Here is a 15,341-nt window from a genome sequence, read left to right as displayed (position 1 = left end):
GCTGCCACAGCTTCACCACGCCCTGCTCCTTCCATAGCAGATAATGGACCATGGCAGGGAAAAGCAGGGGCGATCAGCAAGCCACATCCTCACACGGGATGCCCCAAGTGTTCCCTTGGCAGAGAAAGGCCTCACTCCTCTCCTTCTGCTGCCCTTACAGCTGTCAAGCAGAGAGGAGCACACACCTCACAGCCCTCCGTGGTGCCTCCCGGCCTTTCTCAAAGGGCAGATTTTTCCCCTGCACTCTATTCCCTGGGGTCCTGTAGCAGCAGGCCCAGCCCGGCGTCCCGGCTTGCCTTCCCACAGCACACCATTATCTCACCATCTTCCCCCCGGGCACTCACCGGTGGCTGTACCAACGTGTTGCGGCACCTCAGCCAAGAAGCAAAGCGTGTGGCTCATCACCTTACAAAGGTTTTGGCTCCTCTGCTTCTTGAGCGAAGGCCCACCCTGTGCTCATTTACATCAGCGTTAATCAGGGGTGACTGGCCGTGGAAACAGGGCCGCCCTGGGGTGACGCATGGAAGGAACCCTTGGGTGAGAGTCAAGCAGTTCTGCCCCCCAGTTCCCACCTGGGCAGAGCAGGGCTGTGGGCTCATGGTCTCTGAGCTCCTTGGGAATATCTCCATGCAGCAGCACCTGAAGAGTTTGGCCACGGCCTCATCATTGCTTGGACTAGATGATCTTAAAGGTCTTTTCCAGCCATAACAATTCTCTGACTCTATGATCATTTGCCATAGCTGCAGTGTGGGCACTATGCCTGAGGGCACAAGCTGGGGGGGCTCAGGGAGAGGCAGACAGATGTGTAGCCAGAAATAAGCTAAAAGCCATCTCTCTCCTCAACAGATACTCATCTGCTCACTGTGTCACAACCACTGTGGTCTTGCCCCACCTGTCTTTCAGCTTCTCCAGTCTTCTCCCAGCCCTCTGCTTGGGAAACACATCACCAAAGATCAGGGCTGGTGGGTTCCCATCTCCTTCAGACAAAGCAACGCCTGCATGAACATCTTCAGCTCCCCCCAGGCTGGGGAGGGGTCTGCTGTGGCTGTTTGTCCAGGGATACCCAGACCACAGAGGGCAAGAGCTGAGAAAGAGCTGAAGGGGACATCGAGGAAAGCCAGAGCCGTGTGTTGGGATCCTCAGTCTTTGCCTCCTGGATGCCTTCCAATTCCATCCTCAGCATCCTCCTCGCTTGCTGATGGCTGAACCCATTCCAGAGGCAGGATGAAGCCTCATAGGGATGCTCAGAGCAATTCTGAGTGATAAATCGCAGGGTTCTGGTGTGCTGGGGTGCGGGCAGGACACGGCTCCGTTCCCACCAGGCAGCAGTGGGGCACAGCAGCCGGGCACGTCCCGGCGAAGGCAAGCAGGGAACGGCAGCTCTACTGCCGGCTGGCAGACAGAGTGGTGAATGAGAGCGTAACTTATCAGTATTACCTCATGTGAAAGCCCTGTGCCTTTGTATCTCAAGCGAACCCTGGCCATTATGTCCGTGCAAGCTTGCATTGTTGTTCTGCCTGGCTGCAGGAGGTCGGGGCTGTGAAGCCCCGCACGTCCACAGCTCTGGACTGGCTCCTGCCCCCAGCCGCCCCCATGGGAGTCGTCCAGGCCCCGTGCCAAAATAAGGACAGAAAGCCCAAATTTGGCTCCAGCGACACCACGGCCCCAGGAGGAGCCATTCCCAGGGTTTTGACCTCTGCAACACGGAGAGCAGCAGGGATGTGGCTCTGCGCATCCCCCACGTCCACCTCAGCCTGTGGAGTGTCCATGGTTCTGTCCCATGGGCCGATGCCAAATGGGATTTCCCAGCAGTTCCTCGGAAATCATCTGAGAGCAGCTGGAGCTTCAGGGCTTCATCTGCACCAGGAGGTGTCCAGTCTGCAACAGACCAGGACATGGCATTGACATGCCCATGGGGATATGGGGTGGCACCAAGGGGACACTGGGACCAGGCTGGGTGTCTGTCCCCACCGTGGTCTTTGGATGGTGTCTGCATAAGGCTCAGTTTCCTGTGGCCTCATTCCTACTCTCTGGAACAAGTCTGGTAGCGACAACCCAGTACTGGCCATTCCAAGCCACCATCCTTTGGCCAAGAGCTCTTCCCAAAGCAATGCTCAGCACCAAAACCATCAGTATGGAGCTGATGTTGGGGCTTTATTGCAGGCAAAATATCCCCAGATCCCCCCCACACACACACACATACACACAGTTGTTTTTTTTTCCAAAGCAGCATCTGGGAAAGGGAAGACAAAGAATAACATGGGATGTAGGTTGGAAAATCCCAACAACCTGCTCCTATGATTAGTGCCGGCAGCTGGAGGCAATGCAATTCACATCCTCTGCAGCTGACACATTAGGAGACTCACGGCGTGTGCTCTCAGCACATCCTAATTGCCTAACTTGTAATTTTTATATATATATATTAAACAGAAGTCTGAGAAGTTCCCACTCCAGCCCTGGAGCACAGCCATCCCCTTGGGAAAGAAACACCCAGTAAGTCTGGAGGATGCTGGAGCATCCCAAGTACCTTGACACAGCAAATCCCAAATGGTGTTGGGCTCTGCCTCCAACACCAGCAAAGAACCAGTATTCTCTGCCTGGGGTTTTCTTCTGTCCCTATGCCCTTGCTGCCCAGGGTGCTGGGGAGGGGACTGGAATGTTCCCTCGGATCCTTTGCTGGCAGGCAGCGTGTCCCCATCCCATCCATCAGAGCAGATCTCACCCTAATCCCAGATGGGGGCGAGAGGCTGTTGGACACGCGTGTGTCCTGGACCGAAGCCCTCTCCTAGACCCAAAGGAGACAGGGGAAATGTAAAACCACTTAGCGTTTCCTGTAATACCTCATTCAGCAGAACCATCCAAAATAAACACCAGGGATGTTCAAACAGGACGAGGGCTGCCATCAGCACTTCAGGCATGGAGAACCCGAGCCAGTGGGTGAGGAGGTGCCCACAGTCCTGCGACGATGGGAGTCTCTCAGCACCCAACCCCCCCGGGGTGGTGTTTCCCCCAGCTGTGGCCATGCAGCCTCCCCCAGGGCATGTCGTGTGGAGCCAGACGGGTCGGCTGCTCTTTGTGTCACCAGAGCTGCCTGTTCTGCTCTCGGGCCAGAGCCGAAATCTTGTAAAACAAGGTGAATTGATGAAACTTGCTGTTGTGTCACCTCAAAGCCCCCATCGCGGTCTCTTGGCAGACGGCAGCTCGTGGCTTGCTCCCAGGCAATGGAATTTGGGACTGCCAGAGGGGTGATTGCCTGTGCTGTCGCAGACACACATTTCTCATGCAAGGAGCACAGCATCATCCTCGTGCTGCAGCAGTGCTTACCTCCAGTGGGAGCTGCTCGTTGGTCCATGGCAGCCACAGAAACTCAAATCGGGATAGTGAGCCCTGAATCAGCACTGAGATGCAGGATGTGCTTGAAACCTGGCTCCCTAATTCTGCTGACATCCAGAGGGTCTTATAGGACACGGGACCCCTGGGAATCACCCACATGATCAGGCAGTACCGCTGCAGGAGCAGCCATGCTGTTGCCACGCATGGTGACAGGGTGACACGTCCACCTGCCCCCTATGCTTTGGGGGGGAGATCATCCACCCATGCCCTGAGTTCTGCCAGATCTCAGCCACAGGGTGGTACAGCACATCCCTCCAAGGGTTAACGGCTTCCAAGCCCCCATCCCACAAAGCAAAAAGGTTTTGTTGCTTTTAACCCCTTCTCCATCCCTTCTCCCCCCTCCATTCCCCCACCAGAGAGCTTTTTGCTGCTGTGAAGCAGCGCGGGTGGATGCGGTCTGGTTTCGGTTAAGGGCAGAGTGATTTGAATAACAGCACTAATTGGATTTTAAAAGCACAGCCCCCAAAACTGAGGCTGCAAACGTTGGGACAAAGCAAACATGCTCACAGAAACCCAGCAGAGCACGGCGGTGAGATCCAGCCGTGCCATGTACAGGATGCTCTGGCGCGGGGCTGCATCCCCTCATCCCACGGGGGGCTCCTTCCTTGTGGGGCTGAATGCTGAGCCCCACAAAGCACAGAAGGGACCTCTGTACCCCACGCCTGTGTGTGTGGTCACCTGGCATGCAGGGCCGGCTGTAATGCCGCCTCCATCGCCTTTATCTGCCTGCATGCAGATGAGTGCCCGAGTGCAACTTTGCGCTCCAAAAAGCCCAAGTTGTCTCCACCTGGCAGGCACAATGGAAAAACCACCGAGACCTTCTCCTTCCAGCTCCCGGCCGCATGGAGCTGAAGGGATGGTTCCCTGCGAGGCGGCCCGTGCCCAGCAGTGCAGCTGCAAGGGGGGAAACCACAGCCACCCCAAAGAGCTGATGGAGGCAGAGCAGAGCCCCGGGGAGTCCCAGAGAACAGGGAAAGCACCAACCTGGGGAGAGCCTGGAGCTTTTCCCTGGTTCCATGGATAGGATTTGGGGGCACCGTACCACTAAGAGCATCCCTGCACTTTAGGGGGCCAGGGATGGGGCTGGTGCTGCTCCGGTGCCATGCATGGCAGCAACGGTGGTACCACAAATCCTAAATCCTGCCCTCAGCTGCGTGCCCTGAGCTGCCACCAGCATCCAAGGCTCATCCTCCATTGCAGCCCCGGCAGCAGGTGGGAGCACTCACAGCCACACTGCACGGGGCAGGGTGACACTGACCATACCCTGCAGAAGAAGCCACCGGCAGCTGTGACGTGCCCCAGGGTGAGGGCAGCATCCTGACCCCCAGCGGGAGGGCAGGGACAGGAAGCGGGACCAGGTCCCCGCTCTGAGCCACAGCATCCACCTGTGAGCCACCAGCAGCGCCACTGTCACCTGTTCCCACGTGTCCCCATGTCACGGCCATGCAGGGCAGTGTCCCCCTCTCCTGGCAAACGGGGGTCTGAGAGTTTCATTCTGATTTAAGCCTGGATGGGGGGGGCGGGGAAGTGCTTTTTGCATTCATTTCTGCTTTTGGGACTTAATCCCCCTCCAGGATCCCCCTGCAGAGTGCAGCAGCCATCCCATGCCCCTCCTGGGGGTCAGCACGGATGAGGGGGCAGCAGAGGGGCTGTGGGGTGGGGGGCTATGGGGTAACAGCCACTCTCGGGGGGGGGGGTTGGGGGAGCTCAGCCAAATGCCCCTCACTTTCCTCTTTGGCTCTCCAGCTCTGTGAGCCCATCGCCTTGGGCTGATGTGTCATTTGTTCCTGCCAGGGGAGAGGGGACCCCCCCTTTAAATTCCTGCTATTGTGCAGTGGGAGGCCGGGCTGGACCTGGTTGTTTAGATGACATCACCGAGCAGGTTGGGTTATAAAATGAATGAAGCAGAAAGCCCAAGTTCAGTGGCTCGGCACTGCGCGGGCGGCAGGAGGGACCTCGCGGCTCCGCGCTGAACTTTGACTCCCTCCGTCCCGGCCTCTCCCCGGGGCTCCCCGCTGCCCCCCGGCCCCATTCCCGCTGCACTGCAGGATGCAGATCTCACCCGTGCTGGCCGGAGGACTGCTGCTCGCTCTGCTCTCCGTCGGGCTGGAGGCGAAGCCGGCGTCCCAGCTCCCGCAGAAGGTAGGGCTGCCTCTGCCCCGCTGCTGAGCCCCAAAAGAGTCATTAGGGCGAGGGGACGGCACTACGGAGTCCTCCTTCACGTTGGGTTTTTTGGGTGGTAGGAGACCACCGACCCACGTGTCGGGGACAACTGTGGTTGGAGAGGACGCTGCGTGCCCTCGCCCTGCAGGACCACAGCCAGCGGGGACACAGCTGTCCCCACGTCACCCTGCGGTGCTGGAGCCAGACCCGGGTGTAGGTGTGAGGTCGGAGCCCGGGGGGGGGCACCCGTGGTGTCCGTCGGGGATGGAGCGGGGATGTCCTGGAGGCCACCGACACCTGTGCCCGAGATGTGGCACACGGAACCGGAGCGGGACAGCGGGGGGATGGGCGGGGGATGTCAGCATGGGGAGCTGGGGGGCGTGATGGGCAGGAAGGGGGTGAGCGGCAGCCCCAGACGGGACAGTGGAAGCAGTGAGGACGCAGAACTGAGAGTGCCCGGAGAGTGTTAATGAGGTGCGAGCGGCAGACCTGGGAAAGTGGGGGATCCCGGTAGTCCCCCACTTTGCGGAGTGGGGTGACAGCGGCATCGGCACAGAGTGGCAGCGACTCTGCAGCTGGGGAGCGGGACCACCCCAAGTCGGAAGGGGCCGAGGGCCGGTGGGAGGCGGAGGGGCACGGCGACCCGCGTTCGGGGGCGCAGTCATCTGAATTCGGGGGTGCGGTGACCGCAGTTTGGGGTGTTCCGACCCCAGTTTGGGGCTGCCCTGAACACAGTCTGGGGGAGCTCCGCCCCAGCCCCACTCCGGGGCGCGGTGACCCAGCGGCGGCCGCGCGGGGACGGGGGGCGGCGGGGGATGCTCCGCGGCGGGGTGGGGACGCACGGAGCTCGGGACGCGCGGACTGCACCGCAATGACGGCCCGTCTCCCCGCAGGCGTCCCGCGGAGCAGCGGCGGCGGCGGCGGCGGCGGGTCCGCCCGAGGCGGCGGGAGCGGAGCGGGACAAGGAGAAGGAGAAGGAGCGGAACCGCGGAGGAGGCGGCGGAGGAGGCGGCGCGGGGCCGCGGGAGGCGCGGGAGGCGCGGGCAGAGACGCGGCCCCGAGCGGGTTGGGCGCGGCTGCTGCAGGAGCCTTCGGGCCGTCGCCATAAGGGGCTGCACAAGAAGGGGCTCGGGAAGGGCTGCTTCGGCCTCAAGCTGGACCGCATCGGCGCCATGAGCGGCCTCGGCTGCTGAGGGACCTCTGGCGGTGAGTGCGCGGCGCGGCCCGAGGGCGGTGCTGGGCGCGGGGCGGTGCGCGCGGGGCTGCCCCGGGGGAGCGCAGGGAGGGCAGAGCCCGTGCGCGTGCCCGTGGAGGGAGCGGGCGAGGGGCGCGTCCACGGCGCGTGCCGGTGGTGCCCGTGGAGCTCCGCTGGCTGAGCCCGGCCGTGCCGAGCCGCGGGGAGATCCTCGGAGCCCACCGAGATCCTCTGAGCCCACCGGCCCGGGGAGAGACGGACGGGGCAGCGATGGGCACCGGGAATGGGGGCGGCTCCTCCGCGGCGTGGGGGGACCGAGGGTGCCGCCGCTCCGCTCCGCTCCGGGCTCTGTGTCCGCCCGTAGCACGGCCCGGACGCGGGCACCCGGCTCTGCATCCCGCAGGTGCCGGCACCGGACCCTCGGCATCCCCGGGGCGTCGCCCCGTCTCCTTAAGTTCTGATGAGAACTTTCACCCAACACGCCCGGCTCAGTTCGGGGCAGTTTCTCAGCCCGCGTCCTTGCCGGGTGCGAGGAGCGGAAACCTTCGGCCTGGGTTGGGGCGGAGCAGCCCCCGAATCCCAGCTCCGTCCGCGTTCTGCTCCCGGATCCCCCCGTACCCATAAAGCTTTAGCGCGGCGGGCAGGACGCTGTAGCAGCGGCACGGCTCCCGAGCTCCGTACCCGCACCCCAACCCGGGACATCCCGCCGGGGACGCGTCTCGGGCCGCAGCGGGGCGATGCGGGGCGGGCGCTCACGGCTCTCCTTCGTTCCTCGCAGAGCGCCGGAGCAGCTCCGTCGTTCCCCCAAGGGCCGGGCACGGCCACCCCTCAGGCACCGCCCGGAAGAGCAGAGAAACCCCCCCAGGATCGGACAAAAGATGTGGCTGTGTTTTTCTTTGCGGTACGAGGAGTCACGGCACCAGCTGTTTCGGTTGTTCTTCCCCCCCCCCCTTTAAAAGCGCTCTCTATCTTCTCTATATTATATATACAAACACTCACTGAGACAAGGGACAGTGCTTTTCTGAGAGACTGATGAAGCCGGCTGTATAACGTTGCTGTTTGTAAATTCATGTCATGCATAAATGTATTTATGTTGTAAAGCTATTTATATATTGTTTATAAAGAGATATTTATAAAGAAATTATTTATGTAACTAAAGGAGAAGTCAAGCATTGTCACGTTGGTGGGGTTGTTGTTTTTTTGTTGTTGTTGTTGTTGTCCTGAGTAGCTCGCAAAAAGGTTAAAAAGAAAGAAAAATCGTTTGGTAACATGTCTTTATTTATCAAACCCACGTACAACTGCAACGTCGGGTTGATTGATTTGAATGGAGCCGAGAGAAGAGCTGGTCGGGATGCTTTAGAGAAGGCAGGAGCCAGAGGAAGGCCGTGATGGGGGAAGCTTTGATCCCGCCTGCACGGTGAACTCGTGCCCAGCGCTGCTGTGCTCGGATGGAGCCCATTCTGCCCCATGGAAGCACCTGAGCTCACTGCCAGTGCCCGGCCGGGAGGGGAGAGCAGCAGTGTGACGGCACAGCAGTGTGACGCACGGCGCCGGGCTGCAGTCCCCGTTTCACACTGTGAGGCTCCGGGTGCTGCACGGGGAGGTGCCGTCCCAGCGCTGGATGCACCGTGCTGAGCTTTGTGCTGAGCTTTGTCTTTGTGCTGAGCTTTGTGCTGGAGCTGCTCACGCTGCAGGACCCAACAGTTGATCTTCCCTCTCGCTGCTAAGATGATGTAGAATCCTATGGTGCAGCAGCGATGTGTTTAACCATGCCCAGGACAGTACGTACAGCAAAATACAGCGGAGCTGCCTGGGAAGCATTCCCGGACACAGCTTCTTGCTACGTAAAGCGCATGAAATAAATCATTAAGATGACTCTGTGCTCTGCAGGGCACAGCCAGCGAGGGGTGGGCAGCGCAGCAAGGAGGCAAACTCCCACATGAAGGCTCTTCGGTCTCATTCTTCAGAGGCCCAAGGAAAGAGCAGCAGGTGCCCAGCCCAGCTGTGATGGGAGGCACCCACTGTGCCCTCCCCACTGCGGTGGGTGCTGCTTGCCACTGTGTTCTGGCACATAGGGCAGGGCAAAGAGTCACCGAGACCTAAAGGCAAAGAGATCCTCCCCCTTAGCAACCACCAGGAAACCATAGAAACCTCCAGTCGTGCTCTCCCCAGCTATTAGGGAACGTGAGCTTACAGAGCAGGGTTCATCCTGACCCCCCAACAGCTCGACCATCAGGTTAGAAGTGTGCACACAGCATTTCCAGCCCCATACAAGCAAAGCTCCACACTCAGAGGCTGGTATCCAGCTCACAGCCCTGCAGCAACTCATGGACCACGTAAGACATTGCCGACAGGGAACAAAACCTGCATCCTGGGAGGGAGGGAGGCAGCTCAGTCTCAGCTCAGCCTGCCAGAGATGTCCCTGTGTGATGACAACCGGCCCTCATGGCCCTGTAAGGCAAATACTGTGCCCATAAAGCACATCCTATCAACTCTGCACACCTTCACAGGACAGAAGTGGCTTTGCCAGGTGAAGTGATGTCCATCAGGGGGGACTGTCACCCAGCAAGCCTAAGGGACAGAGAGCAAGGAGCCACCTGTAGCTCAGAATGCACACACCAGGTCTAGCAGCAGTGTAAGGAGGCAGTCCTGCCGGCTCCTGGTCCTTCAGCACGATGCTAATAGCACCAGGTTGAGATGAAGGTGGGCCCCAGGTCTGAGAGCCTCTGTCCAACAGTGAACTGCCTTGCCTCTCTCTGCAGTCCCTGATGACCCGAGCAGAGCACACTGCCTGAGCTCAGGCTGGGGGCAACCCCAGATATCACAGCCCAGAGCTGCCCATGCTCTGGACTCACATTCCTGCTCCACAGAGTGCAATCCAAGGGGAAACGCACAGCCTCAGAGCACTGGTTCCTTCTGTCCCCTGGGCTCCCTGGGAAAGAACAAGCCCAAGAAGGACGACAGAAGGATACCAGTTTGGCAGGAGCACGGCCAACAGTGAGAGCTCCCCGTGCTGAGGGAGGGAAGAACGGCTTGGCCCCCAGCTTTGCTGCTTCCTCTCTGATCACAGAGAAGTCGCCCTGTCCCTCAGCACAACGGCTTCCCAGCTGCAGGGCAGAACACCGTGCCCACGTGGGGATGCCAGCTGATGCAGAAGAAAGAAGGCAGCACTCAGGGTTGAAAGAGCACTTGGGAAAACCTTCAAGTCAACTCAGCACGTGCGGCACAGCCAGGAAGGAGGGACAGCAGGGCAGAGCAGTGAGCGGAGGTCAGCATTCGCAGCACCTCCCTCGTTTGGCAGACAGGCCAGAATGGGAAAGGGAAATGGCTCATTAGAGCACAGCCAGCATCTGATAAGGCCACAATTAGGTCCCCCTGGCAGGGGCTCGGTAGGAAATGAGGCCGGGAGGAAAGAGGGATGCAGGGATTCAATTAAGAGGGAAAAAGGCATCACGTGCAGCAAACACAAATGGATCTGACTTCACTGCCCCTCGTGTGGTCCAACCAGGTCAAATCCTCATGACATCCATCAACAGGATCCACAGCCAGCACTGGAAAACTTCCTCACCACATCCCAGCACACACACACAGCACAACTGAGCGCAGAGAGCTGCCCTGGATGCGAGCTGCAGCCTCAGGGGGGTGGCAGCCACTTCTTAAAAGTGAGCTCAGAGAATGGCGGTTAGCAGAGGTGGGCACATGTCTGCACGCCTGGAAATGAGGGCGGATGGGCTCCCAGGCTCCTGTCCGCACTGAGGGTGCATGCAGGACCAGCGGGGGCTCTGACAGCAGAATGAGCAGCAGCCCCACGTGGCTTTCAGGTGGGAGCACCGTGACACAAAACAGAGGAACTGCCTTGATTTCCCCTTTTCAGGAGCTACTCTTAGCATGAGTTGAGCCACAGACCCACAGCATGGAAAAGAACACAGCTGGCTGGTGGAAAAGGACAGTTCTTTCTAGGGATGCAGTACAAGTGCCTTGCAAAGGCCAAAGAGCTGAAGGCAGACCTTGGAGCCTCCAGAAATAAGGACACAGTTGCCCTCCCACATGTGGCCAATCTGTTCTATTCTCCCAGGTCACAATGCACGTTTCTTCCCCTAACACAGCTTTTCCAAGGTATTTATTGCTGAAGGCTCACAAAGCCCAGCTCAGGTGACAGCAAGTCCCAAACCAATGATGAGAAAGAAAAGCCCAGAGCTGCAGAGCAGGGGAGCGGTGGAATTTTCCATCCAGCATGGGACCTGAGGCATTGAGCAGGGACTGCTGAGGGCAGCCACATCTCTTCCAGCCCCTCGTTTGCTCTAGGGCTTCTCCAAGCATGGGCTGCTTCCCTCAGAATACAGAAGAAAGAAGGGAAAGGATCACAGGGCAGCTTCCAGAGGGAGCCCGCGTTTGACACAAGCATGAGTCGAAAACAAAAAGGGAATTGAATCCAGGCCCCTTCCTGTCAGTCAGCAACTAACCTTGTCAGAAGGGATGGCAGCGCTAACTGAATCAGGCAATTCATTAGGTTGGGGCACACAGCAAAAGCCCACGCTCTCTGGAGCAGAACTACAGTGAAAATCCAGGGTAATGAGTTGCAAACTGCCTTTGTAAATGACATTTCTGCAGTGACTCTGGCAGGCTGGGAAAAGAGCTAATAGGAAAATCATTAGGTAGCATCCCTTTGATATTGTTGAAAACGGCACAGGCTATTTTTCCTGCCCCCTTCATAATTAACCTGGCATACTACCCATAATACTCCAGGCCAATATTCCCACAGTCGAGCACCTTATTTGCATCAGGGAAAAGAAGGGCACAATACACAAGTGGAAGACGATTTCTGAACAGCTTAAGAAGCTTTGAGGTGTTTCCCCCCTCCACCCCTTCCATACACACGCATTGCATCTTCTTCAGTTAAATCAGCAATTAAACTCTGCCCAGCCAGGAGACCAAAACACTTCACAAACTTCTGTCTCAAAGTCAGCAAACATGAGAGAATCTGTCCAGGGAAACTCAGCTGCAGAAGGGCTGATTTGCCCAGGGTTGTTTTCTGCTGCAGCAGATCTGGAATGGGACACAGCTCTGTGCTTTGCATCTTCTTCATAAACTTGTCCCGTGTCCTTGATTTTCACTGTATTAAATCAGGCAACAGACCTCTCTTTCTTAAATGCAAAACAGCTCAAAGGAGCAATGCCTTCCCACCTGGCTCGTCTGCCAGCAAGGAGAGGTGTCATCTCGTGATCGTGATGTAAAATGAATAGCATCACAGCTAGCAGGTGGTCCTGTAGGGACCAGTGCTCTCTAACAGCTGTGAAGGTGACAATGAAACACCAAGACTGCATCAGCACAGGGCAGCGTTAGGATTGTGCAGCTTATGAGACACCAGGGCTGGTGAGATAAACAACATCTTCAGGAAGAGTCTGGAGAGTCAAACAGCACTACTTCCAAACTTCATACCCACGAAGATACAGACCTATGGGCAGAGTAGCACAAAAAGGCCAATCTGTGATGGAGCAAGGCTTCCCTCACCCACCACAACGAGCTCTTCTGAAAATGCCTGAATGATGCTGAGATTCACAAGCTTCTATAGGAGAGCTGGAGCTGAGGAAAGGTACATCACTTTCACTAAGACTACATCAAATGAGGACTACAGGCACAAATTATTACCTTTCCCTGACAAAAAAAAAACCCAGCTATCACACTTTCACAATCCACAACCTGTAACAAACACATCAGGGCGCCTTGTGAGGTATACAGGAAAAAGAAGCCTGTGTATTTGGAAACAATGTGCACAGCGTTGCTCTGCCAAGTCCTCTTCCTGATCCACTACTTGGAAACAGGGGTGCCCCCACAGTGCCTCTAAGAAGCAGCCTGCAGGCAATCAGGCTAAGGGGGTCAATAAGCTCCTCTCCTTACAGCACATCTCTCCCTGGCTTCAATCACTTACCTCTGTGGTAGGGCCAAACTTGCAGAAATATTAGCAAAATGTCAACAGTCCCTGAGAGACATCGGCCATCGCCACAGAGCACAGCAAAACGGTGGCATACTTCTACAATCGCTGCTGAGAAATTCAATCGGACTGACAGGTTATAATTCCATAACAAACAAACAAGCTTGAGGTTGCAAGCAGGAACCGAGATCACTCTCCACTTCAATTTACCTTTCAAGCTGCCCCCCTGGGTTACGCTCCTTCAGATTACACAAAAATAAACTTGACAGTTTCACTTTCTGGTTCCTGTGCGTTAGGTCAGATGCTACAGAGGACTCTGTGAAGCAAAAAAACCAACAGAAAGCTCTGTGCAGGAGTAAATGAAGGTCTGACTGGCTGGGTCCATTTCCCCACCTTGATAATAATACACATTTCCCTCCATGGCAAATCTTTTAACAGGCTCAGCACCAACAAACCTACAAGTGCACAAACTCTGCCTGTTTTCATCCCAGCAGGAGGTGGGCCTTATTTTGAAATCAGAAGTCTCTCTAAACAGCTTAGAAAGTGCTCAAAGGCTGAGTGCAGGATGGGTCTTAAAGCAGAATACAGGAAGGTCCGACAGCGTTACCAATTTACCCTCCTGTTCTCAACAGAAGACTAAATTAGCATCCAACTCATTGAATGAGGTGCGAGGAAAGCAAATGAACAATAGATGCTCAACCCAAACTTTGTTTAAAGGGGAGGGGAGAAAAAAATACTGCTATCAGCATTGCTTTATCATGTTCCAGAATTGCCTGATGTTAGCTGCTATCAACTGAGCCACAGCAGGAACAGCAGGGACATTTGTTAGCACGAGGCACAGCTTTAGGGCTAGGGCAGCCTACCAGCACTGCAATCAGCTGAGATCCTCTCTTCCATTTTCCAGCTCAGTGCTCAGTTCCATATTAAACAAGCACTAGTACAAGCAGAGCTGCAGAACATGAAGCTAGACAATAAAGCCTTTAAGAGCAGCTCCGTCTACTTGTCTCTCTCCGGGTGGAGGAGGCAAACATAAGTTCAATAGCTCAAACTCTGCCCTGCTGCAATCTTGAAGCGAACTACAGCTGGAGCAGCCCGTGGCTGCCATAAAACAAAGTAGGTCAGGATGCTCTCCCCACATCAGGGAGCAGTGTCCAGCAGCGCCCACACTAGCTGTGTTAGCTGCCTCCAACAGGCACATGCAATGCACCAGGGATTGCATCAAAACCACCTCTACTTCCATCTGCCTCCCATCCTCAGAGCACAATTATGCTCTCCAGTCACTCCTAACACCAAACTGTCCACAGTTCAGTCCCCATTTAATCCAGACCACTCTGCTCTATGATGCTGCCCTCCCTGCCTCCCTCACCATCTTCATGTTGTCCTTCTCAAAAAGCCCAGCACTTCCTGCATCTGTCCCTGTTAACAACTATGCCTTCTGCTTCATTCCTGGAATAGTTTCTAACTCTTTCGTTTGAGCCAGACTCATTAACCAGCTGCTGCAGAGCTGTCTGCCTCCCCCAGGTACTCTATGCATGTCATTTGTTAATGACTCATCTCAGGCTGGGCTCACTGCAAAGACACCCCTCTCTTTTTGCTGCACCAAGTGCATCACTGACACACCAGAACAAAGCCAAACACGCAAACAGCTCAATTCTTCCCAGTGTCCCTTTCTTACCATCAAGCACAGGACTGCTCTTTACTCAAAGTGCTATTTCCTCCCTTCTTTGCTGATCAAAGGCTGAGGCACAGACAGGACCTTTAGCCCAAGTGAGCTTTGAGAACAACAAAAATATAAGAATGGACTCAAGAGCTTGCACCACGCTAAAGAATTTTCAGCAAACTAATGTGGCTCCAGTAACCGGCAGGGAACAAACATCAGGGATACCAAATTCACATCTATTTTCCCTGCACTAAGGCTTGCTGAGGAGCTAAACTGATTTCCAAAGACATCTGAATTCCCCTTGCATCTTTGCAGGACCACCATTAGAAACGGGAGAAAAACAGCATACTGAGGACCACACAACCTCTCACCAGCCAAAACTGGAAAGGAGCTGAATGACCAGTACACTGCAGCCACCCACACGGGAAGCCAGAAGCAGACTCAGCCCCCCTTCATCACACACATCTAAAAGGCTTGGGTACACGAAGTCCACCTACACCTCCTGAAGCTGTCAGCTAAACACCAGGAGATGCTAGTACAGAAACCAGAACAGCCACTGCAAGGGTTCCCTTGAGATATAAGTGAAGACTTCATGTTTCAGGCTTACTCACTTAACATTTAACATCTTTCAATGGGAATTTTTTTGGCTAGTATTTCCAAGGGAGAGAGCTGACAATGAATCAGAAACTAAGGGACTTGACCCAAAGGCAGCTGGATGGGAGGCATTTAGATCCACCTCTTAGACTGAAAGCTGGTGTGCCTGCACTGCAGGAGGAGAGAAAAAGAGAGAATTTCCTTTTGCAAGCGCACAGCAGGTCCTGGAGCCAAGGACTGAGAATGTGCAGATGGCAAAGAACTCCACAGCATTTAGTGGACGGCACGTGCATTGCACAAAGTAAATGCAGGACTGGAGTGCTGTCACAGCCCTATGCTTGAACAGCCCCCCTTCCCGCTCCTGGAAAACCTTTATTTATTTATTTCTACAACACTGACTGAAA

The 15,341-nt window shown here is 56.1% G+C and overlaps 1 protein-coding gene across 1 annotated transcript; it reads left to right on the top strand.

The window, feature by feature from the left end:
• Positions 1-5,325: 5,325 nt before the first annotated feature.
• On the top strand, positions 5,326-7,993 carry NPPC (natriuretic peptide C). The gene is made up of 3 exons (XM_072344397.1): positions 5,326-5,535; positions 6,450-6,762; positions 7,530-7,993. The coding sequence occupies exons 1-2, from the start codon at positions 5,443-5,445 to the stop codon at positions 6,747-6,749; spliced, it is 393 nt and encodes a 130-aa protein (XP_072200498.1). The 5' UTR covers positions 5,326-5,442; the 3' UTR covers positions 6,750-6,762; positions 7,530-7,993.
• The last annotated feature ends 7,348 nt before the right edge of the window (positions 7,994-15,341 follow it).

This window comes from Excalfactoria chinensis, chromosome 9 (genome assembly GCF_039878825.1).
Source record: "Excalfactoria chinensis isolate bCotChi1 chromosome 9, bCotChi1.hap2, whole genome shotgun sequence".
NCBI lineage: Eukaryota > Metazoa > Chordata > Aves > Galliformes > Phasianidae > Excalfactoria > Excalfactoria chinensis.
This window is presented reverse-complemented; position numbering and strand designations above follow the sequence as displayed.

What these genes read in the sequence shown, in the direction of transcription:
- NPPC (XM_072344397.1), top strand. Translation starts at nt 5,443, where the DNA reads ATGCAGATCTCACCCGTGCTGGCCGGAGGACTGCTGCTCGCTCTGCTC. An exon ending in CGTCCCAGCTCCCGCAGAAG is followed by an intron (nt 5,536 to 6,449) that starts GTAGGGCTGCCT and finishes GTCTCCCCGCAG; the next exon opens with GCGTCCCGCGGAGCAGCGGC.